The sequence below is a fragment of the Lissotriton helveticus genome, chromosome 10 (genome assembly GCF_964261635.1).
Source record: "Lissotriton helveticus chromosome 10, aLisHel1.1, whole genome shotgun sequence".
Taxonomy (NCBI): domain Eukaryota; kingdom Metazoa; phylum Chordata; class Amphibia; order Caudata; family Salamandridae; genus Lissotriton; species Lissotriton helveticus.
This window is the reverse complement of record NC_136071.1, coordinates 188,131,124-188,154,909: the sequence shown is the minus strand read 5'-3', so window position 1 is coordinate 188,154,909 and position 23,786 is coordinate 188,131,124. Positions and strand designations below refer to the sequence as shown.

General features: G+C 39.9%; 1 protein-coding gene across 8 annotated transcripts in view; it reads left to right on the top strand.

Annotated features, from left to right (window-relative positions):
* The window catches only part of LYRM1 (LYR motif containing 1), a 146,201-nt gene extending 125,769 nt beyond the window's left edge, over nt 1–20,432 (top strand). For all 8 annotated transcript variants that reach the window (XM_078665082.1, XM_078665080.1, XM_078665087.1 and 5 more), the window contains 2 exons: nt 5–97; nt 20,105–20,432. In XM_078665082.1, the coding sequence (XP_078521208.1) occupies nt 5–97; nt 20,105–20,221 (210 nt within the window). In that variant the 3' untranslated portion in view covers nt 20,222–20,432. The remainder of the gene's footprint in view (nt 1–4; nt 98–20,104) is intronic.
* Nucleotides 20,433–23,786: the final 3,354 nt, after the last annotated feature.

Genomic DNA, 23,786 nt, shown 5'->3' with positions numbered 1-23,786 from the left:
TTAGGTTACTGACACAGACGTGGTAAAACAGCACATAGAAGAGTGTAATGCAAGGATTGAAATGGGGCTACATTATGGAATTCCATATCCAAGACCTGTAAGTATTAATAAGTGTAAATTCATTCATCACACTGGACATAACACATTAGCATGATTAAACTTTAATGCGATGCACCTTGAATTTGTCCACAAGGCAATAGAGTGTGTAATCTTAATAGCAAAGCATAATGAAATTAAACCAGTGCAAGTCTATACGTTTTGTTAGAGTGTAGCAAGATACTTCCCTGGTTTCAAATATATCTTTTGTTGTTTTCAGTGAGAAACAGACGTCAAGAATTTTAGTAGTAAGGGTCAGATGCAGCAGCTATGAGTAATGATTGGCTAGCAAGGACACTATTCACCACAAATCACTTCTACTCTAGGCATTAAAGATAGTCGTCACAATTGGCAAGTCTCAAGAAAGACCATAGACACCTTGGAACGCATAGTCCTTCTTATCTTTAATCAGGTTTTTGTTTGGAGGGTATTCTATTGAGACACAAATCTTCTGTCCCGACGTCACCCATACTCTGTGTACCTCTCCATCATCCTCTTCTCCTGCACACTTGCTGGTCCAGTAAGAGTAGCACATCAAACTGGACCAGCACATAGAGGGAAACATGCAAACGAATCCTGACAGTAGTGCCTTGGATTTATAATACTGATCAGCATCTAAAAATAATGGACATTGCTGGTGGTTTGGATGGATCAGGATGTGGAGCTATATGGCCTTGATATCCAGGGAGGTTATAAACGTTCCTTCCATAAGCAGGATGATAACCTCCTGCATGATGACCATTCTGAAGTACTGGGTTTTTGAGAAGCTTCCTGAGGTCCAAAATGGATTTTCACCACCCCAGTGTCTTCTTTGTCAGGAAGCTGGAAAAGAACACATGGCTGCACTGGATTTAAGGCACTAACTCTGTTGCCCCATTCTGAAGCATGTTGGGAATTTCCATTTGCAGTTCATCCAGGGAAAGATATTTTTCATTATCAACTCAAAGTCTTGCCTTTAGTCGTAACTACCACCCCAAGGATCTTCACCAGATGCCTAGCAGTGGTCACAGCACATCTGAGATGACGGGGCATTTACATATTCCCCTACTTAGACAAATGGCTGATAAAGATCTCGAGCAAGCTTCAGTGCCTCTCCCATACACAGACATCTGCATCTCTCCAACACAACTTAGACTTTACCATCAATGTCCCCAATCTCCCCTGACACCTCTCCAAATTCAACCCTTCCTAGGGTCAACCCTAAACTCAGTAACATGCAAAATCTACCCCAGCCATCAAAGAGTCATGGCTTCTCAACAACTTGTCCCTCTTTTTCAGCCAAATTGTTCTCTTCCAGTCAAAACAGTAATGTGCCTCCTCAGCATGATGGCATCCTGCATAACCCTAGTGCCCCAAGCCAGACTGCACAGGTGCCCGCTACAGCAGTGTCTTTCAGTACAGTGGTCCCAAGCGGAGGGTCACATAGAGGAGCTAGTGCTGGTAAAAACCAGTGTTCATCGCTTGCTGCAGTGGTGAAACAGCAGTAATTTGTTTCAGGGCCCGCCTTTCAAAGACCCTTTACCACTGTAACAATCACCAGGGACACATCACTAGCGGGGTGGGGGAGGGCACATCTCAACCTCACAGCAGTACAAGCATTGTAGATCCCACAACACCAGGGTTACCACATTGACTACCTCGAACTCATAGCAATTTCGCTAGCAATCAAAGCCTTCCTCCCAAAGATTGACAGTAAGGTAGTCTTAGTCCAAACAGACATGGCAGTGATGTACTACCTGCAGAAGCAAGGCGTCACCGCCTCTCCCTTCTAGCTCAAACAGTTTGGCTTTGAATCCTCCTCCACCGCATTCCACTTGATAGCATGAACCTCCCATGGGTGGACAATGACCTAGCAGACCTACTCAGTAGGTCATACCAACAAATTCACAAATGTGAACTCAATCCTTTGGTCCTGAACTGCCATGTCCTAATGGGAACTCCACAGATAGACCTGTTCGCCACCTCAAGAAATTCAAAATACCCAGGCTTGGCCTCCGTGTTCCCACACTCACAGTCCATGGGCAGCACACAGTGGATGAACTAGTCAGGAATATATGCCTACGCTTTTCCACCTCTCTCATTCCTTCCAGTAGTGGTACAAAAATGCAACAAACTTCCCAGCCACTCCTCCTTGTAGCCCCCACATGAGTCAGATTGCCCTGGTTCTCGACTTAACTTGAAATGTCCATCAGCCCCCACGAGAAGTTCCACAACAGGTCAGACCTGCTCACCAGAAATCAGAACAGACATCCAGACCCCAAACAGCCAAACCTAGCAATTTGGCACCTGAGATCCTAAACTTATGCTACCTATGCCTCCCACAGGAGGCCGACTACTTGAGCTTGATATGCTGTAAAATGTAAAATGTTTGTCCATTACTTTATCCTAACGCACATGGATCCATTAAAACTTGCAGTGTATATCATTATATGTTACCTCCTTCATCTACAATGGTCTGGGTTAGCATATACTTCCATTAGACGCCATTTAGCATCCATAGCCACCTAAATGTAGAACTTTCTACTCTAGACATCAAGGCTTTGATGGAAGACCTCAAAAAGGTCGTTACCCCAAGCATGATTCCAGCCCCTGAGTGGAATCTCAATATAGTCCTCACCAGACTCATAGGTCCCTCCCCTTTGAGCCAAGGCATTTCTGCCCCCTTCAGTATCTCTATCAGAAGGTTGCATTCCTAGTGGCTATAACTTCACTGAGGCGTATTACTGAATTGCAAGCATTCACAATACAGGAACCCTACTTTTAGGTTCATGATGATAAAGTAATACTACGGACCAACAGAAAGTTGCTGCCCAAGCTGATTTCACCTTTTCACCCCAACCAGACCATAGAACTCCTATTTTTTTCTACAACCAGAATCGGCAGCAGAGAGAGCCCTTCACACTTAAGGCATCAAGAGGGTTCTTATGTATTACATAGATAGGGGTGATGGAGAGCGGTAATTTCTTCTGGTAGTTTCTCAATGCAAAACCCTCATGCTACCTCTAATTTACCGCTCAAAAGGTGTTGGGCCCTTCACACCATGTATTACCTTCAGGAGATTTTAATAAAGATGAACAGTCAAAATACAATTATTATTGTAAGCCAATAAAGAGAGTTGTTGATTATTTTAAAGAGTTTTATTTTCTAGTCAAAAAGTTAATTTTTCTCTGACCCTTTATTCATTAGTAAAATATCAATCAGGTTACAGAATTTGGAAAACAGGGAAAATATCAATAATACAGAACACATTACAGTCTGCATATAAGCATTACATGTAGTTATGAAAAATGTGGCGCAAAAGTCTTAAAGAGTTTCTAAGAAAAATTGTCTTGCAAAGCTAATCAGTACTTAAATAGTTTGCAAAAATATGCTATTAAGAGAAATAAATGCATAAATCAAATAAATCTTTTCAGACCTAATTAATTAGTCAAAACATAAACTCAAAGTTTAGCATCTAATCCTATCCTGATCCACTGCACTCTCTGTCTGTCTGTGTCTAAAGAGGAAAGCAGCCCGCCCTTCACAGGCCTCAAAGGAATGTGGCATGAAGTGCCAAGATATGACGTGGAAGCAAGAAACCTCCCCCTGACACTCCTCGGACGCAAGCCCGCCCTTCAGCAATCTCCCGGGACGTTTCTCGTACCTAACCCATAGAAGCCAGCTGAGCTGAGAAAAAGAAGAAGTGCCAGCCCCCATCCAGAGAGGACAGTATTTATACCATAATTATTGGCAGAGTACACAAAGATGTAACATTTTCCAGTAAAACCTTTACGTGATTGGTCAGTCATGATGCATGAGGTCACACTTCCCTGACTCATTCTAAAAAACCTGACTTCACTAGTCTTAACAAAAGAAGCATACATGAATAACTACATTTATAAACATTTGCAACATTTACTAGGAAAAATGTTTCAATCTAATTCATCCTTCCTTCCTTCTCAGCGTAGTCAGATGGACACTTTTAACTAACACTGGTACATTGGCAGAATCACAAGAATGTATAAAGTTCAAAGTGTCCTTGACTCCTTTAGGAAAGCTGGTACAGTCTGCGCATGCTCTCTTCTCTTTAATGCAAGCCATAGCCTTGCAGGATTCACAGGCAGCCATTTAATTGTAGGCCCCAAAAATAAAACAAACACAAAGATAATATTAATTTTATGTAAATCAGCCCATTATGTTTCCCTCCCTCATACTAATACCCCTTATAAATGTTTACCTAGCCAAGCTATTAGTGAAAAGCAGCTTTTCTATTATTTATGACAACATGCAAAATAAATGTGAAAATAGCATTTTCATGCTTTTAGTGTAACATTTAAAAGCACACACACTTAATATAGCGCACACTGTTAATACAGCACACACAACAACATGCTTTAATGTTTTAGATAGCTTTTCATGCAAACAAGCATTTAGTCCCTTGTGTCGTGTTTGGTGCATTATTAATTCACACACATTATAAAAAGAGGTGTTATTGACTGAAAATGTTTATCAAAATATGCAACAAGTCAAAGTCTATTAAGACAGGAATAATACATCTAGATTACATGGATGAGCTGGGAAGAGAGAAACACATTCAATGAATCTTCAAAGGTAAAAAGGCCACTTTTCTCTACACTGTAAAAACACATGTTAATGCAGCACAAGCATTACAGACTAAATAGGCCTCACTTTCATGTTTTTCATGTGCCATGTTTTTAACTTGCACCAAAATGTGCGTGGCAATTTAAATGCAGCCTGTCTGAAGCACAAAAATAAAACAATGCATGACTGCAGATGAAATCTGCTCCATCAATCCACCCTTCTGATAATTCAAATCATAATAAAATGATTTATAATTAATCACACATATTTCATTTCACAAGTGACAATTTTTTTTTTTTTTTTTTTTTTTATTGCAAAAGCTGAGCATATAAGAATGTTACTTCTATTTCTAAGGCAAACACAAGTCTGGTCTGTAATCAGATCATATATAGCCAAGCTCAAATGTTTTAGTGCAGAGATCTGTAAGTAGCTTCTTGGAACAGTTAGTCTTCTTTAAAATAAGTAACTAAAATAATAAAAAAGGAATTCAACATGACAGTTTCAGCATTTCTTTGCTCTGTGTCATCAGCTTGCCATCTGAATGGCTCATAAAGTGTGGCATTCTGTACTTTTTCCACGCAAATTAGACTACTTAGGTGCTGAGAAACTCTGGCAGAGCACCATCAATCCTTTGCACTTTTTCAACCAAGGCCTTTCACTCTTATTTTCACTTTGATCAGATTCAGATGTTTCACCACAGCATCTCTCAGATCAAAACCGTTGCACCATCCATTATGCAGATCTTGTGTAGCAGCTGCAATCTGGTGAGAAACTGCACACTGTACATCAACCAGACCTACACAGCAATGGCTAGTGTTCTTCTCAGTGTTTTCCACAAGTGCATTTGCATATGCATTTTCAAGCCACTTTAGTGTTGCTGAAACACAGTCTTTTGCAAAAGGTAACTCTGTGCTGCCATTGTGTTGCTTTATTATGTGTGACACTTCAGGCAGATAGCTACAATCCATTTCTTGTCCAATCTGTTGTTCTGCACTCATTATCTTTGAGACCACATTATGATCTGATTTCAGAGAAACTGGCAATCTATACCTGGGCATCAGTCTTTGCAATAACACATTTGCCACTTTGCAGTTGTCATTTTTCTCAAAAACAGTTCTGATACAACCCTGTTGTGCTGCTTCAAAAACATTTTCTTGAGCCTCTTTAAATTTAACTGTGAAGATTCCATAGAATGTACATGCTAACAGAACACAAATTTGTGCAACTGAATTAGCATTTCTCTCTCCCATGACTACAGTGACTCCCAATTGAGCAGATATACTGCATGTTATGGTAAGGGCAATCAATTTCGAATTTTGGGCTGGGGTAATTACTAAAAGCCATGAAGCTTTGACAACATCATGTATAAGGAGCACAGCATGTGCTGCTTTTAATGTGTCACCTTTCAAACTTGGGCCATCTACAAAAGGGACATTGTTGGGCTGACTCAGATGTTCATCCTTCAAGTCTGAATTTGGCTTTATGCATATTTTCATGATATTTAGACACTCATATTCAGTTTCATCATAATCCAATTCATTTGCTGACATTTCTGTAAAGTTAGGGTCAAGGGTCATTGGGCAATACATCACAGACCCTTGAAAACATTCATCTTTTTGAATAAGCAATGAGAGAGCGCAGCCCTCCCTCTCACTGCAAATTAGTGTATTTTCTTTCAAATAAACTTTCATTCCTAGTGCTGGGGTGCGCCATTTTTTCTCTTTCAACTCTAGGAATGCCTTTGTGCAGTTGTTGTCCAATGGAAGCGGATCAGACACACCTGAGTGTGTCAGCCTCAGTAAAGGCTTAGCCACTAGGGAAAGGTTTAGTAACCACTCTCTACAGCAGCTAACCATTCCCAAAAATTTCCTGACTTCTTTCTGAAATTGAGGTGGATTTATTTTGGAAATTATTTCCACCCTCTCTGGTGACACCTTTCTACCTCCCTTTCCAATTTTGTGTCCCAGACATTCATCTTCTTTTTGACAGTACTCCTGACTATTCTCATGCAATGGCACTGCGACATGGACTTTGCAAAAATCAATAAAAATAAGCCATTCTTCAGCACATGGAATGTGAAAAAATATATTGGCTGGATTCGGTACCACAGGACAACATGGAAAAAATATGCTTTTAATCTCCTGCACTATTCTGTTCTTTTCATTTATTTTCTGTGAACCCGTGATCAGAAAGTTACACAAACTTCTAATCAATTCCATCAAAAATCCTTTTATTGGTAAAATTCCTGCAACTGATTGTGTTCCTGAATACATGTCATCTGGTTCAAATTTTAATAAGACATGTTCAGCACATTTTATTAGCCTGGCATCCTTCTCTGTGAACTCTCTTATTTCTGTGTTTATTATTTTTTCCAAAGCAGAAGGTAATTTTTCAACAGTCTTTTCTGAAAACAATGCTACAACTGTCTCTTGATGGGCCATTTTAAAATGTACATCCTCATCAGGAATCTGAAAAATAACATTATCTGATGTACAGTAATCTGAGCTGCTTACTTTGCAAAATAATTGTTTTTCTGCTAGGCCTGAGTCACAGACAACAGTTTTGCAGTTTTCCTCAAATGGGCCTAATTTTGGGGCAAATTCTTCTAAAACTTTGTAATTTCTTTGTTTAATCTGGACTTTCCACTGCCTTCACAATGGACTTGGTAAATTCAGAACTGTGAGTGTTAAAATTCTCATTTGCAAAAAGAGCAACCTGTTGAACTGGATTCTGATTTTTTCTCAGGAAATAATTCCCATTTGCTCTGGACAAACTATTTAAATTAATGTTAGCATTTTCCATATTTTGTGGGACCATCTGTGCTTGAAAAATTCCTGCCATAGGTACCTGTTTCTGAACTGACATTTGCATTTGCTTAACTGGCATAATTTGCACCTGCATTTCTCCATGTTTTTGTGCATCATGTTTAAATTTATATTTCTTCTTCCAATGCTCAAATCTGTTATAAAGATGGCAAAAGGTCACATTTTCCAGCAGTACAACATCCATACCTGAATTTGCACTAACCAAAATACCTTTTTCCATCCTGTGCTCTTTTAATCTGTACCCAATCAACATCCTTTGCTGGCACTTGGCCCTTCAGGAAAATAATCACTGCTACGTTTTTCTCCATAACAACAGAAAATGATGGTGCATTCATGCAAACCCTTTTCATTGTCTCTTCACTTGGCCCTTGAACAACAACTTTAGATTCAAAGCACAATTTAGTCAGCATGGCAATATAAAAGAACATTTCCAAATTAATGCACAACTCTTTTAAAAAGTCATCAAATCCATCAACTTGTGGGTACCACAGAACAATTCTGTCTCTCAGTTGTGGGAATGTGTTCAGAAATGCTGCAAGTTCACTTTTATTCTGTAGCATAGGAACATACATTTCTCCCACCTTTTCTCTCAATGAGTAAGCAAAAGCTTCTCCCTCATTCTGCTTATTATTTTTCTCAATTATATCTGGTGGCTTCCTTTCCTTAGCCAGTTTCCTTGCTAGGTCTGGTGGTTTCATTTTCTTCTCATGTTTTCTTGCCCACTTGTCTCCTAATTTCTCAAACCCATTGCATTTAAACATACATTTTATTTCTGCAATGTGCAAATGCATTTCTGAAGAATACATTTTCTCATCTGCTTCCTCATCCATGTGTACCCTAAAACCTTTCTGAAATGGAAAACTTCCTGAAACATAATTTTCATATTTTTGAGCCAAATCTGTCAGGCCATTATGTGTAGTTAATGCACATGCAGCTGTTTCCATACTCAGGGAAATTAATTCTTTTTCCTGACACTGGTTCACATTTTCATTATTTAAACAGCAAGGACTGTTAATTTCTTCATGTTCAAATGCTCCATTTAAAATTCTAAGCTGTCTCTCTTTTTCAGGGCCTCAATCTCCCATTCCTCTAATGCCTCATACTGCGTTAGTCTCGGTCTGGGATGCAGTTCATTCATTCGGGTTCTTAAATTAAATAAAATCCTTCCATTGAAAGTACCATCTAACGGAAAAGCCAATACTCCGTCATCTTTTGTGTACTTCACCCAATTCTCCAACCACACACAGGTATTGTACCCTCGGTCAAACATCATAAATGAGGCAGGAGTATTAGGTGGTGGGACAAGAACACCTTCTCTAGATTTAATCGGTTTGTCCGTTTTAAAATAATTTTTCACTTTACTTACAAGGGACATTTTTCTCTTGGTTCCGTACATAATATCGTATCTATTAGTCTTCCACTGATCCCTTTCAAACCCTAGGTGCCTTGGATCAGGTCGAGTTCCTGTAGTCTGCGAGTGCCACATACGACTTCTACGCTAAACTTTGTTTACAAACTACCTCCAATCAGAACGCGCTTCAGAAATTCGTGCAACCAATGGGTGCGCGACACTAAATAAGCTCCGCCAATGGGTGCGCGGCCCCTTCGTGAGATAGTTCCCACGCTCCGGCGCTCACCCCTCCTTTACAATTCCAGCTCCGCTACCCGCCCGCTGCTTCTACCAATCCCAGCGCGGCACAGAGTGACGTCAGAGACGCTTCGCGGCTGACCCCCTCCCTTCACAAGGTAACGGAAACTTTCTTTCTTTTAAAGTGCTCAGTGCTTGGTTATTTTACAACAAATACACATTCGCCACAGTGCTCAAGTGTCTAGACAGAGAAAGAATTGTTTTACTGCAAGTAAACTACTTCCATTTACTTTTCACTCACTGCGGGCAGATCTCTTCCGCCTACCCTTCACTCTAGCATCGGTGAACCTGTTATTCCCCTAAACTCATCCACTTCTTTCCGGGATATATTCCGAGTTTAAGGTTTCTCAGCGGACCCCTCTGCTTTCACGCTAGCTCCGAGGAACCTGCTACTCTTCCGATGTGACCCTTACTAGGTTACGCCACTATGGGAATTTTGCCAATGAACCCCGTTACTGTCATTTATTCACACATGTATTCAGAAAACCCTAGTTAGTGCTTCCCGGTTATCCTAACCTGCACCTAACTTTCCTCGAGCCTGTGACCTCAGGACAATGGATTCTATTCACCACTTGCCCTTTCAATTCCCCGGGGAGTTCGGACAACATGAAACGATACGGTTTACAAATGCATGGATTAGTACATATAACAATATAAGAACAAGAATAATAACAATGCAAAAATTCATGAGTTTCAGCAGCGTATTCACAAGAGAATGATCAGGTCTCTTAGAACAGCCGCTCTTCTAGCAGCATCAATATACTAGCAGCTTCTGACTCAACTAGTCCAACTAATCCCTGCCTTACTCTCAACTAGTCCCTAACCATCCTCTAGCTACCAGAAACTGATGGAGAGCGGTAATTTCTTCTGGTAGTTTCTCAATGCAAAACCCTCATGCTACCTCTAATTTACCGCTCAAAAGGTGTTGGGCCCTTCACACCATGTATTACCTTCAGGAGATTTTAATAAAGATGAACAGTCAAAATACAATTATTATTGTAAGCCAATAAAGAGAGTTGTTGATTATTTTAAAGAGTTTTATTTTCTAGTCAAAAAGTTAATTTTTCTCTGACCCTTTATTCATTAGTAAAATATCAATCAGGTTACAGAATTTGGAAAACAGGGAAAATATCAATAATACAGAACACATTACAGTCTGCATATAAGCATTACATGTAGTTATGAAAAATGTGGCGCAAAAGTCTTAAAGAGTTTCTAAGAAAAATTGTCTTGCAAAGCTAATCAGTACTTAAATAGTTTGCAAAAATATGCTATTAAGAGAAATAAATGCATAAATCAAATAAATCTTTTCAGACCTAATTAATTAGTCAAAACATAAACTCAAAGTTTAGCATCTAATCCTATCCTGATCCACTGCACTCTCTGTCTGTCTGTGTCTAAAGAGGAAAGCAGCCCGCCCTTCACAGGCCTCAAAGGAATGTGGCATGAAGTGCCAAGATATGACGTGGAAGCAAGAAACCTCCCCCTGACACTCCTCGGACGCAAGCCCGCCCTTCAGCAATCTCCCGGGACGTTTCTCGTACCTAACCCATAGAAGCCAGCTGAGCTGAGAAAAAGAAGAAGTGCCAGCCCCCATCCAGAGAGGACAGTATTTATACCATAATTATTGGCAGAGTACACAAAGATGTAACATTTTCCAGTAAAACCTTTACGTGATTGGTCAGTCATGATGCATGAGGTCACACTTCCCTGACTCATTCTAAAAAACCTGACTTCACTAGTCTTAACAAAAGAAGCATACATGAATAACTACATTTATAAACATTTGCAACATTTACTAGGAAAAATGTTTCAATCTAATTCATCCTTCCTTCCTTCTCAGCGTAGTCAGATGGACACTTTTAACTAACACTGGTACATTGGCAGAATCACAAGAATGTATAAAGTTCAAAGTGTCCTTGACTCCTTTAGGAAAGCTGGTACAGTCTGCGCATGCTCTCTTCTCTTTAATGCAAGCCATAGCCTTGCAGGATTCACAGGCAGCCATTTAATTGTAGGCCCCAAAAATAAAACAAACACAAAGATAATATTAATTTTATGTAAATCAGCCCATTATGTTTCCCTCCCTCATACTAATACCCCTTATAAATGTTTACCTAGCCAAGCTATTAGTGAAAAGCAGCTTTTCTATTATTTATGACAACATGCAAAATAAATGTGAAAATAGCATTTTCATGCTTTTAGTGTAACATTTAAAAGCACACACACTTAATATAGCGCACACTGTTAATACAGCACACACAACAACATGCTTTAATGTTTTAGATAGCTTTTCATGCAAACAAGCATTTAGTCCCTTGTGTCGTGTTTGGTGCATTATTAATTCACACACATTATAAAAAGAGGTGTTATTGACTGAAAATGTTTATCAAAATATGCAACAAGTCAAAGTCTATTAAGACAGGAATAATACATCTAGATTACATGGATGAGCTGGGAAGAGAGAAACACATTCAATGAATCTTCAAAGGTAAAAAGGCCACTTTTCTCTACACTGTAAAAACACGTTAATGCAGCACAAGCATTACAGACTAAATAGGCCTCACTTTCATGTTTTTCATGTGCCATGTTTTTAACTTGCACCAAAATGTGCGTGGCAATTTAAATGCAGCCTGTCTGAAGCACAAAAATAAAACAATGCATGACTGCAGATGAAATCTGCTCCATCAGGGGCACATCCTTATGTGAGGCAGACCAGCTGTTTGTAGCCTTTATAACCCCCACAATGGTCAAACTATTTCAAAAGAAGGAATTGTCTGATGGATAGTCAAGTGCATCTATACTTACTACTTTAAAGCCAAGCAAGTTCTCCCTGTACCCCCCAGGGCACACACTACAAGAAAGAAGGCTGCCACTATGGCCTTCTTTGAAAACATTATTGTGGGTTTCTAGAAAGGGCGCACTACGTGGTTCTGACAATTTCACAGTTGTATGGTGCTCCAAGGTATCACCCTCCGATAGAAGGTGTAATAAGATAACTGAATGGTTGCACCCCCATGCATATGGGGTGTGTCCCCCGGGCTCCAATGAATCCTTCTATGTAGAAGGTTTTAATGATTCCATACCATGGTTATTGTGAAATTGTCAGAACCACGTAGTGCGCCCTTTCTAGAAACCCACAATAACGTCCAAATTGATCCGATCCATTAAGGGCAGCACACCCGTAAGAATACATTTAAAAAAATCAAGATGCAGTACGAAGAAATTTTCAGCATGACAGACACCAGAGCGGAAACATTTGCATACAAGGACGATGAAGCTTCCAGAATCTATGCACTAATCAATGAAGAAACAACAGACACAGCCACTAAACGGACTAAGGAACAAAATATAAGACAATTACTTTATCTGTCTAAAAAAGAAATAAACCAACGCCTGCACGCGAGTACTATGATCAAATACCACAAAGCACAGAGAATACCGAGAGGTCTGAGGATACCCCTTAAACCATCGCTTTGTAAGAATGTTCAAAAATTTAAGGAAAGATGGTTTGCGATTTTGAACAAGTGTTCATTAGATCTTATTTTATTAATAGTCGAAGAACTATCTAATATCCTGGAAGAACTGGCTAAAGACATCAGTGATGTAAAAAAAGAACTAGAAAATAGCTATACATCAGAAGAATTAACAAAAATTCTGGAAGACATCAACACACAATTGTCTAAACACACGGCGGAAGTGAGTGAACGTAAGATAAGAAAACTGAGAAGAGACACTATTGATTACAAAATGGGGGAAGTTTACACATGGGCTGAGATATATGCTAAACGTCGTCAGAATAAACCATATACAGCCAATACGGACACTTCCTCTTCAGATGGGGACACTACCAATCAACAAAGAAGAACAAATCGTTATCCTCCGCAAAGAACAGAGATTATACAAAGAAACACAGACACACCATCAACATCAAGTGATCCTTTTTTAGAGCAGGGCCCCGACAGACAAGAAGACCCAGGAGGGTCAAAAGAAAAACAAAAGAACCACCACAGACAAGAACAGTTACGGCCAAGAAGGACAAACCAAAATTAGTGAAGTAGAGGAGAATTTGGTAATCAATATTTCAAACTATCAGTTTAGCAAGATCGAGATTCAAACACTTCAAAAAGGAACATCATTCGTTCCAACATTTAATACAAACAAACTAGAAATCAACATTTCATTTTTCAAACTAATGAGAAAACTACGTTTACGCCATTTTTTTAACAACGTAATTCAAACACCTAAAGAGACAACAGAAGACCAATTAAGAGGATTAACTCCAAGAAGTACATATATGGCACCGATGTCTCATAAGACACTAGACACGTTTGAAACATTAGTCAAAAATGACATAAACAAAATCAATTGTCAACGAATAACAAAACAGAAAAATTGTACTCAGAAAGAGATGAGAATTCTGCGGACAATCGCCACAAATCCTGATATAACATGCACCAAAGCGGACAAAGGAGGAGCCATAGTAATTTTGAACACCACTTACTACAACAGCCAAGCAATCCTCCACCTCTCGGACAATGACACATATTTAAAATTGGATACGAATCCCACAAAACAGTTTAAAGAAATCATTGACACTCTCCTTTTGAAAGCATTACAAGAAGGAATTATCACAGACAAGACAAAAAAATATTTAACACAAGATCATCCGAAAAGTCAGAAATTCTTCTTGGTACCTAAAATACACAAGAACCAGAAGACTCCTCCTTGCAGACCGATAGTTTCAACGGTTGGAAGCATTCATGAACCAGTCGGAAAATTTCTGGATAAACACATACAACCAATAGTGACATCATTAGGGACGTACATCAGAGACACCACAGATTTTTTGTTGAAATTACAAACAGTAAAGGTGACAAATATCCAAGAGGTTCTACTTTGTACAGTGGACGTCACAGCACTATACACCTCAATACCACACTCCAAAGGAATTGAAGCGATAGAATATTGCTTGTTGAGAACAGATCTCGAAAACAATTTCAAAATTTTTCTAATGGAACTTTTGGAATTTACGCTATTTCATAGCTACTTTTCATGGAATGAGGAATGGTATCAACAGAAAACAGGGACCTCAATGGGAAATTCGGCAGCTCCTGCCTACGCCAATATCTTCATGAGCAGATTTGAAGAAGAGAATATCTTGAGTAAAGCCAATTGGAACAAACACATCAAAATATTTTTAAGATTCATTGATGATATTTTTTTACTTTGGGAGGGTCCCAAAGACACCTTGATAACACAACTCAAACAACTCAATGAAGTGGATTCCCGCATCCAATTACCTATGAAATACAAGAGGAGTCAATAACATTTCTGGATGTGAAAGTTAAGAAAACATCGACGGGATTTCAGACATATTTATTCCGGAAAGGAACTGATCGAAACAATACTTTACATTATTCGAGCTTTCATCCTCAACCCCTGAAGGAACATTTACCCTACAGCCAGCTCTTACGAGCAAAGAGAATAATTTTGGATTCAAATGCTTTAGAAGAACAATCAAAAGAGATGATGCTCAGATTTAAAAGACGAGGGTACCCTGATCATATTCTCGAACAGGCACAAGAACGTTCAAAGAACAAAACGAGGAATGAATTGCTGACCAAAAAACAAACAAAAACTAAAGAATCCATGACTGTAGTTTCAAAGTACTCAACAGCAAGTAAAAAATACAAGAGTATAATTATGAGACATTGGCAAATTCTAAGAATTGAACAAGATTTCAATCATGTTTTTGATGAAAGTCCTATCTTTGCATACACAAGAGCCAAGAACCTTGGAGAACGTTTGAAACATGTACACGCCGAATCAATGGAATACAAAGGTACACTCCCTTGTTGGAACTGTAATCACTGTAATAGTGTTATCAAAGGAACGACCATAAATCACCCAATGAAGGGAAATAAAATTCATCTAAGAGCCACAGCGACCTGCGATTCAAGCAGTTTAGTGTACATGTTAAAATGCCCTTGTGGGGAAATTTACGTGGGACAAACTGATCGAAAAATAAAAACGAGATTAAATGAACACAAGTCGAACATCAGGACTAAGCAATTGAAATCAACAGTGGCCCAGCATTTTGTGGAAATGAGCCACAATATCAGCCAGTTAAGATTTTGTGTCCTAGAGAATGTCGACAACATAGAAGGACAAGATCACAAAAAGAGACTACTGCAGAGAGAAAATTATTGGATTTCTCTATTGTCTAGCATGACCCCGTATGGGCTCAATGATCGTATGGAATATACATGTTATCTTTAAATTACTGTTGTTATTTCTTAGACCCGAATAGTGGCTTCTTTACTTATCCATCCCAAATAATTTACATTGCTTACATGATCGACGATAATAGTCACAAGAACGTATGTACCAAAATAATCACACCACACCCTTTTTTTCTTTAAACACAGTTAACTTTATTGAGATATATTTGGCGCACAGCACTCGTTTAAATCACAATTTTTTATGTGACTCTCTAATAGAGACTTTTTTCGCAATGAGACATTTGAAATACACAGGTCCGGTCAGCAACCGCACCATACACTTATTTGTTTTTTTAACACATGAAATACATTCTCGAGTAATGATAGCGGACACCCGTTATAAACTTCCGGTTCGTGAGGAGAGACGCGGGAGACACAAACATTTCTGATCGGTAAGCCGCTTAGTTGTATATTTTAAAATGACTTGGGAATGCTTAGAACAGCGCGTTCAAGTCATGGTCCGTTACTTAGTTTAATTCGAGCACTCACTGTAGCTAATTAACGAAACCCACCACCGCAGCGAGGACATTTTTTTAAACAAACACGTAGCTTTGTGGGAATACCGTTTGGTTGACAATGGAGTTTTTTTAATAAACATGGCACATATTCATTAACTACTCATGACATGAACATTTATCGTTTAGACCATTATGTATTGTGATGTATTAATGTACAGCTAGTTTAGAGGATTGGAATTAAATGATGTGTTGTTTCACTTTATAGAATAATCCCCTGGAAGAAGGCATTTGATATGCCGAAATGCATTGGGGCAGCTTAAATGTTTGATGAATAAGTCAAAAGGTTTATTCACGATTGAAACGGATTATGATGAACTGATCACTCATGTGAAAATAACATGATAAAATAAAAGGTCAATTTCTAAAATTTGAATAACCATGGTATGGAATCATTAAAACCTTCTACATAGAAGGCTTCTTTGAAAACATCCCACTGGCTTCTACTTGGTCAACACCACATATTTACCAAACAGAACGGTGTGGATGTTTTTGCTAGACAGCAAGCTTTAGTTGGTATATGATTCTAAGGACCTTTTTTCAGACATCTTCTCGATCCACGCACTAGCCAACGCTTCTAGAGAGAGATTGCTTTACAGTCTAAGCAGAGCATTTGTATCTACACCAACACGTAGTACGAGGAAAATATTATCCTATTAGCATATTTATAGCGTTTAGTGCTGTAGATTCATATATGCCCACCCTCCTCCGCGGAAACGTATGGCTCTGGTTGCAAATTATTTCTTTCTGTTTCTATGCCTAATTCTCCAGCAATGTGTATTTACACAACTTTCTTCTACCACTTCAAACCACTCTCATTGGCTGGGCATTTAATAATCTAACATGGAGTCCGAGCCCATGCACATTGCCAGTATAAGGAGGAGCTCAGGACTAGAAAGTCTTCTTCGAAGAATAGCAAGTTGCAGATGTCCAAGCCCAGTGCGCGAAGGCAGGAGTATGCAGAGTTTATGAATCAACAGCACTACACACTACTAACAGATGCTTACAGGTTAATTTCCTTCTTTAATCCAGTACCCTTCCTAATCTCACTCCCTCTGCTTTGTATAGAGTGACAAACCGAAACAATGAATTGGATCAGTACTCAATACCGAGCAGTTGATGGACCCGTCAGGGACCTACTCCTTAAACAAAACTCCAAGCATTAATCCTACTCCTTCTCTTTCGTTCACTGTTTACCAATTCCTACAAGTCTTTTTTTTTTATTTACTCAGACATTACTTTGTGTAAGTGCAACTTGTTTTAAGATGTGTGTGTCAGCTGTATGGCCCAGGGCTCACAAGAAATTCATATGGACTGCAACGTAATCATCCTGTGCTATGCAATGCATACGTTGTCTGCAGTTCGACTAAGGAGAGAGCACTAATCCCCAGGGACGGACAGGGATGGGAATTAGGCCTGGCACCAAAATATAAGCAGCCTCCTTAATGAATCAGAATGTTAAACAAGCATTGGCATAGCCAATAGGTCTCGTCTTTGGGACCTTATAAGTGTTTAGCCATGGAACAGTTGATGTTGTTGCACCAAGGATATTGTGCTGGATAACTAAACACTTATAAGGTCCCAAAGACGAGACCTATTGGCTATGCCAATGCTTGTTATTATTCTTGTTACATGATTAGGGGCTGCAGAGAACTAACTCTCCTGGGTACTGCTTATCCATTGCCCACAACCTGAAGTACTATCTTCAGATAAAGCTGTAAATCCTAATGGTTCTACGCTAATATATTAGAGAAACCTGTAGTAAAATCGTGTGGGACGCATAAACAAAACAAAAACCACATAATCTGGAAGTTAAACTCTGCCTCCAAAACTCCCCTGGAGAGGGTCGGCTTTAATGCTGTGAAACAACCCCAGGGCGTCCGTCCTGTGAAACGAACGGTATTCATGCTCTGAGATTTTGTTTGTTATTATATGGCCATCAAAAAACTCCCCTGGAGAGGGTCGACTTTAACGCCGTGAACCAACCCCAGGCCGTCCGTCCTGTGAAACGAACGGTATTCATACTCTGAGATTTTGTTTGTTAATATATGGCCATCAAAGCAGAAACTGCAGATTTAAACCCCCCCCCCCTCATTTTACTAAGAGTTCGTGGTACGAAGTATTTTTGTGAAAAATATTTTCAACAACATCAACACGTTCTACTAGTTGTACTGTAGTTTGGAGAAATTTTGCTTTTCCGTTAAGGGGTTTTAATGATGGAAATCGTGGAGCCCAGTGTTAACAGTCCCCGAATTGTGTGAGCCTGGGATAATCCCTCTAGTTTAATGTGTCTTCGTTCCCAAATGAGCGCTAGAGAGCGGTACCAGTGAGGAGATACGTTTTTAAAGCATACACTTTTGTCATTTACCAATACAGGTGTTTTCTGTAGAGTACATCACAGCCTGGGGAAACACAGACGTCTCTCCGCAGATGTATAGCGCTCTGACACCACCATGCCCTTGGTTCGCGCTCTACACCATTAACTGAACATAAATATATGTATGTGCACATTTGGCACTCATTCACCTCTGCCTTTCTCTTTTATAAAGACCGTCACTCCGGGGTCCCTTCTGTCTCCATGGGGTATGTATGGCTGCTGCTGTGTAAGTGGTTAGAAATCAAGGCAAGCGTCGAAGCAACTTTATTCTATAGTAAATAAAACAAGCGCGTTCCTTGCGCTAAAAGGCAGCAGGGAGAGGGGCGAGAGGAGGGGGTGAGTGCTGGATAAACAAAAGTGAAAGCGTTTCACTTGCGAGAGGGAGCAGCGCCAGGAGCGATAATTGCTACCATATGGTGCCTCACGCTCCCGCAAGTGAATCGCCACAAGTGCATGCGTTGCCATTGAAGGCAATGGAACGTGTGCACGTTTTTGACTGAAAAGCCAAAGCGATTATGAAAGGTCTTTTTGCCTATGCAGCTCATGCCCACTGCGTAGGCGAGACCTAAAAAGTGGCCCACATTTGCAAATTGGACAGTTTTTGAGACTGCATGGGTTTGTGCGAGCTGTAGGCAATGTTTGTGGGAATATCAGGAAAATCAACAGACAAAAACGGCATACCAGGCCATAAAATAGGCCCACACACTACCACAAAACTGTCAATCACACACTGACCTGTAAGACTAGCCCTTTGGACACTCCATGATTGCTTTATAGGCCAGTCCGACTATGCTAATCCCAATGGAGAGTAATGACCACCTGAGGCAGCGTTGGTTATGTGGTCGCTGCAGTGCAGCCCAGGGCGATTGCTTTAGGCTGGATGGTGCATAATAAAGAGGGCTATTTCATTCTCAGTTCTGGCATCATGGGTTCTGATATTCTCCACCCTGCTGTAATGCATTTGGGATTCTTCCCCATCTTTTCATGACTGCTGTGTGTCCTAGGGGTAGGCTGCTATGAATACTAACGTGTAGTATTCCTTACACATTGCTCCCACTACCAAACCAATGCTGATCCTCATTGAATCCAGCGTATGAAATCCAAGATAATATTGCAGGTCACTAACTATGTTACCGCACTTGGAATGCATGATATTACTGTGGACATATTAATAAATGAGGAATCAGTATCACTTTTGGGGTTACTGCTTCTGAGTTTTTCTGTACTGTGTAGAGCAGACACAGCACCAGCTTCTTCTGTTCTGCCTAGCTGTGGCCATACCGCATTACACATGAGGTTTTGACGCTTTTGTGATGCATGTTTACCGCATCACTTGAAACACATAGGATATGTCAAATATGCAGCCGACAGTTCACAGTACTTATTACGCCATTTTCGGTAACTCCATTTGAGAGCCCTTTTGTTTACCACTGTATGATCTAGTAATATCCCATTCCACTACAGTCTAATATTATCCTTCTCTTACTATGTACTACTCCATCCCTATATATCCATGTCTCTGTATACACTCTGCAGTTTTTCTGATTGAAATGTTTCCCAAATTAAAAGAACACAACTACAAAATCTCCATCAGATGTTTGAGAACTTCTATTCCTAAATCCAGTTGCAAATTTGTGTTTAATGAAAGTGATTTGTATATGTGGGAAACAGTTTTGCATTTAAATAAAATATTTCAGAGAATAAAACTATATATAATGTACATATGCGTACAAAGGAAAGGAACTAAGAACTAACGTGTTTTTTTTCCTTCACTTTAGATTCATCTCCCGCCTATGGGCCTGACCCAGAAACATGGTCAAGTACTTAAAACACAAGAAAAGCTCAGGAAGCAAGCCAAGCCAGTCTATCTAAAGTCCCACGACGATGTTTTATAAGGGGGTCTGTTGTATTCCGCTACATGTGAAAATGGACGGTACATAAAAAGAAAATGGGATAGCCTGAATTGACATGACGCCACTTCCCTAATGCACGTGGGGTCACGCCGAAAGAATTACGCATGGACGTTTCAGTTGTTGCTTCTGGCTCCTGCCTGCTCAACGATGGACACCCCTTTGATTTTCTTCAATTAAACAACACATAAACGTGTGGAAGTCTCTCTTGGCTGTCTTTTCTAAATCCCAGTATTCTCCAGGTTTTTGCCCCTAGACCTGCTCTTGAGGTTGATGTCTTGCATTTGTTAGTGGTGCGTATGAACCAGCACCTTTTCTGTTCATGGCTGAGATTCTCAAAGCCTGCTGTGAGATTAAATGTATGTCTCCTGGCATTCAAAGGGGCCACATTGAGCCTCCAGTTAAATTGTGTGGCGCATTGTTTTAGATTGGAGTGGGGCAGATTGGAGTGGAACAGATTGTTTTGGATTGGAGTGGGGCAGATTGTTTTGGTTTGGATTGGGGCTGATTGAAGTGGGGGAAATAGGAGTGTCCAGTTACCAGAAAAACACAATCTGTATTTTTCATTGAATTTTATGTTTGCTTCCTTCGGTGATCTGTGGCCAGTTGTGTCTAATGAAAATAGAATCAGTTCATGAAAAGAAATGATGCAACCTGTCCTGTTTTAGACCTTTGGGTGTACTGCCTTTAGGCTTGACTTGTGGGGGATAATTTTTAGGTCTGGTTTGTTAGCGCAGCTGTCTGTATACCAATTGTTACCTGTTCGTTAAACTATACATAGACAGAGCTTTCGGTCTGCCAGGGGAGCAGTTCTCCCACTTCATACTGTTGGCTATTTGGTGTATAATTTGGTCTCCTATAGCCTGTTTGCATAGGAATACGGAACTATTTACATTTCAAAAGCACACTTAATCACAAAACATTATATGCCTTGCATATGCCTTTCTTTTGACTGCCCACCTACACCACGTTGCAGGTTTGTCTCAATTGTAAAACTACCCTTCCTTAAGTCCTGTATCTGCCTTCTGCTTGTTTTAGGGATCAAGGATCCAGGTCGGGTGGGGACAATACCCAAGTAATTAAATGTTGTTTGGTTAATGCGAGATCTCTAATGAAGCATAGCCTAGAATGCGCAAGGCTTATTGAAGAATGGGACATAAAGTTAGCTTTTATCACAGAGACTTGGGTGGACGACTCCTCTGGTCCAGATATATTGAAGGCCACCCCACCAGAGTTCTTATGCTATACGCAAAATAGGCCTCACAGGAAAGAGGGGGAGTGGCTGTGATACATCACAATTCTATCAGGCCATCATTTCAGTCGGTCCCATCTGAAACATTTGAGGCACTATCCTTTAATCTCAAGCTTTCCATCATACTTTTAAAACTATTCTCTTATACAGACCACCGGGAGCTAGGAATACCTTTTTAGCTTCACTGGATAACATTCTAGAAGAAGGCCTCTGCACAGATGCATACATAATCATTGGCGATTTTAATTTCTATCTTGAGCGTCTAACTGACCCCGATACAGTGACTCTGATAGATACAATGAATAGTGCACACTTGAAGCAACAGGTTCTTTGCCCTACACACATGGCAGGTCATACCTTGGATGGTATTTTCTCTCTCTAATCATCCTGGACTTCAGTTCACTGGCCGCCCAATTCGAACTGACATTTAGGACTCGGCCCACAAGCGGACCTCACCCAAAAGGCCAAATAATACCCAGAGCCTGGAAGAATATTGATGCGGTACATATGAAAGAGGGGTCCCAGTTCACAGTCTATACGACAAAGCAAACAATTCAAAATAATCATGTACCTAAAAACGAACAACAATTTGTTTTGTAAACAAAGGAATAAAAGAAAGGTTAGGCACACTGTTATTTAATCACAATGTGTAGACAGAGAATAAAGCGTACATCTTTAGCGTATTTATATACAATAACAATGGTGCTCCAAGGAGTATGAAGGTATATATGTGCACGTGAAGAAAAAAGTAATAAGAAGATATCCTGCGTGAATGATAGAGGACTAATCTTTAACTTCACAAATATGGTTGGCAGTTGGTGATAGACCAAGGCCAACAGGTAGTACACAATAAATGAGCACTTCACTATTAGAAAAAACCATGCCTATTGCTCATCAACATGTTTTGTATTTGAGATGGCTTCAGCTGGTAGGGGGAAGGAAGAAAAGTCGACGTTTCGACCCCTAGAGTGTTGCTAGGTAACAATACAGCCTTAGAGCGGGGTATTCATCAGGACGGTGATAGAGGGGGAGGGGCTTCAGTGATCCTAAAACAATGAACAACCATAAGTATGACGAAAAAGGGAAACTAAAGAATTAAAAGGAAATCAATGAATGGTCAAAAGTCAATTACCGTGTCAACTAAACATCACTAAAATGGACCGTCCGGCTCCAAAATGGCGGAGGATGACAATCTGTAATGTATACACAACATGGACACATTAGTTAATCATGTGTCCGAAAGGATTGAATCATACGGGATTGCATGTTAATAAAAATACAGGGAGACTCACAGTTAGTGGTATCAATGTGCGATAACACAATATATTATTTCAAAATGCATTTTCTTATTATTATTATTTCTTTTTTTCTTCACGGGCACATCTATACCTTCATACTCCTTGGGCCACCATTGTTATTGTATATAAATACGCTAAAGATGTACGCTTTATTCTCTGTCTACACATTGTGATTAAATAACAGTGTGCCTAACCTTTCTTTTATTCCTTTGTTTACAAAAAAAAATTGTTTGTTTTTATGTACATGATTATTTTGAATTGTTTGCTTTGTCGTATAGACTGTGAACTGGGACCCCTCTTTCATATGTACCGCATTGCACCCAGGTCCCAGTGACTCTAATGGGTATACCCGTCCACTGTACTTGGAAGAATATTGAGGCAACTGCTTTACAAGAGCTTCTCACCTCCACGGCCAACCAGTTGCCGGTGAGAGTAGAGGAAGCCGCCATGGCATACACAAAATAGCTCGAGAAGGCTTGTGATACACTAGCCCCCAAAAAATCTTTCTTCCCTAAAAGACTACAACCATCTGTCCTGTGGTACACAGAAGATCTGAATAATCACAAACGCACTTGCAAATGGTTAGAGTGAAGCTGAAGAAAGGGCTATAATGAAACAGATAAAAAACTCTGCAAAATGGGGTTACTTAAGTATAAGCAACTGCTCCACCTAGCCAAACAAGAGTTCTATGTGGCACGTATAGATCTAGCGAAAAATTCAGCTAAAGAACTATTTAGATTGTCTCCACGCCCAGCCATAGTTGATTCAAGTCAAGAGCTGTGTGAAGAGATAGCCAAATTCTTCTTGACCAAAGTGGAAACCATTTTCTCAGCCTTTTGTGGCTTAAAGAGTGGCATGTTGGATCCAGCAAGTAAAAAACGTAAGGCCTTTACAGTTACCACTGAGATACCAGATACTTTCATGCCAGTATCCCCAGACAATTTGGAGAAGCTGCTCATGGCTGCGAAATCAGGATCACCCCATGATCCTTGCCCGGTAG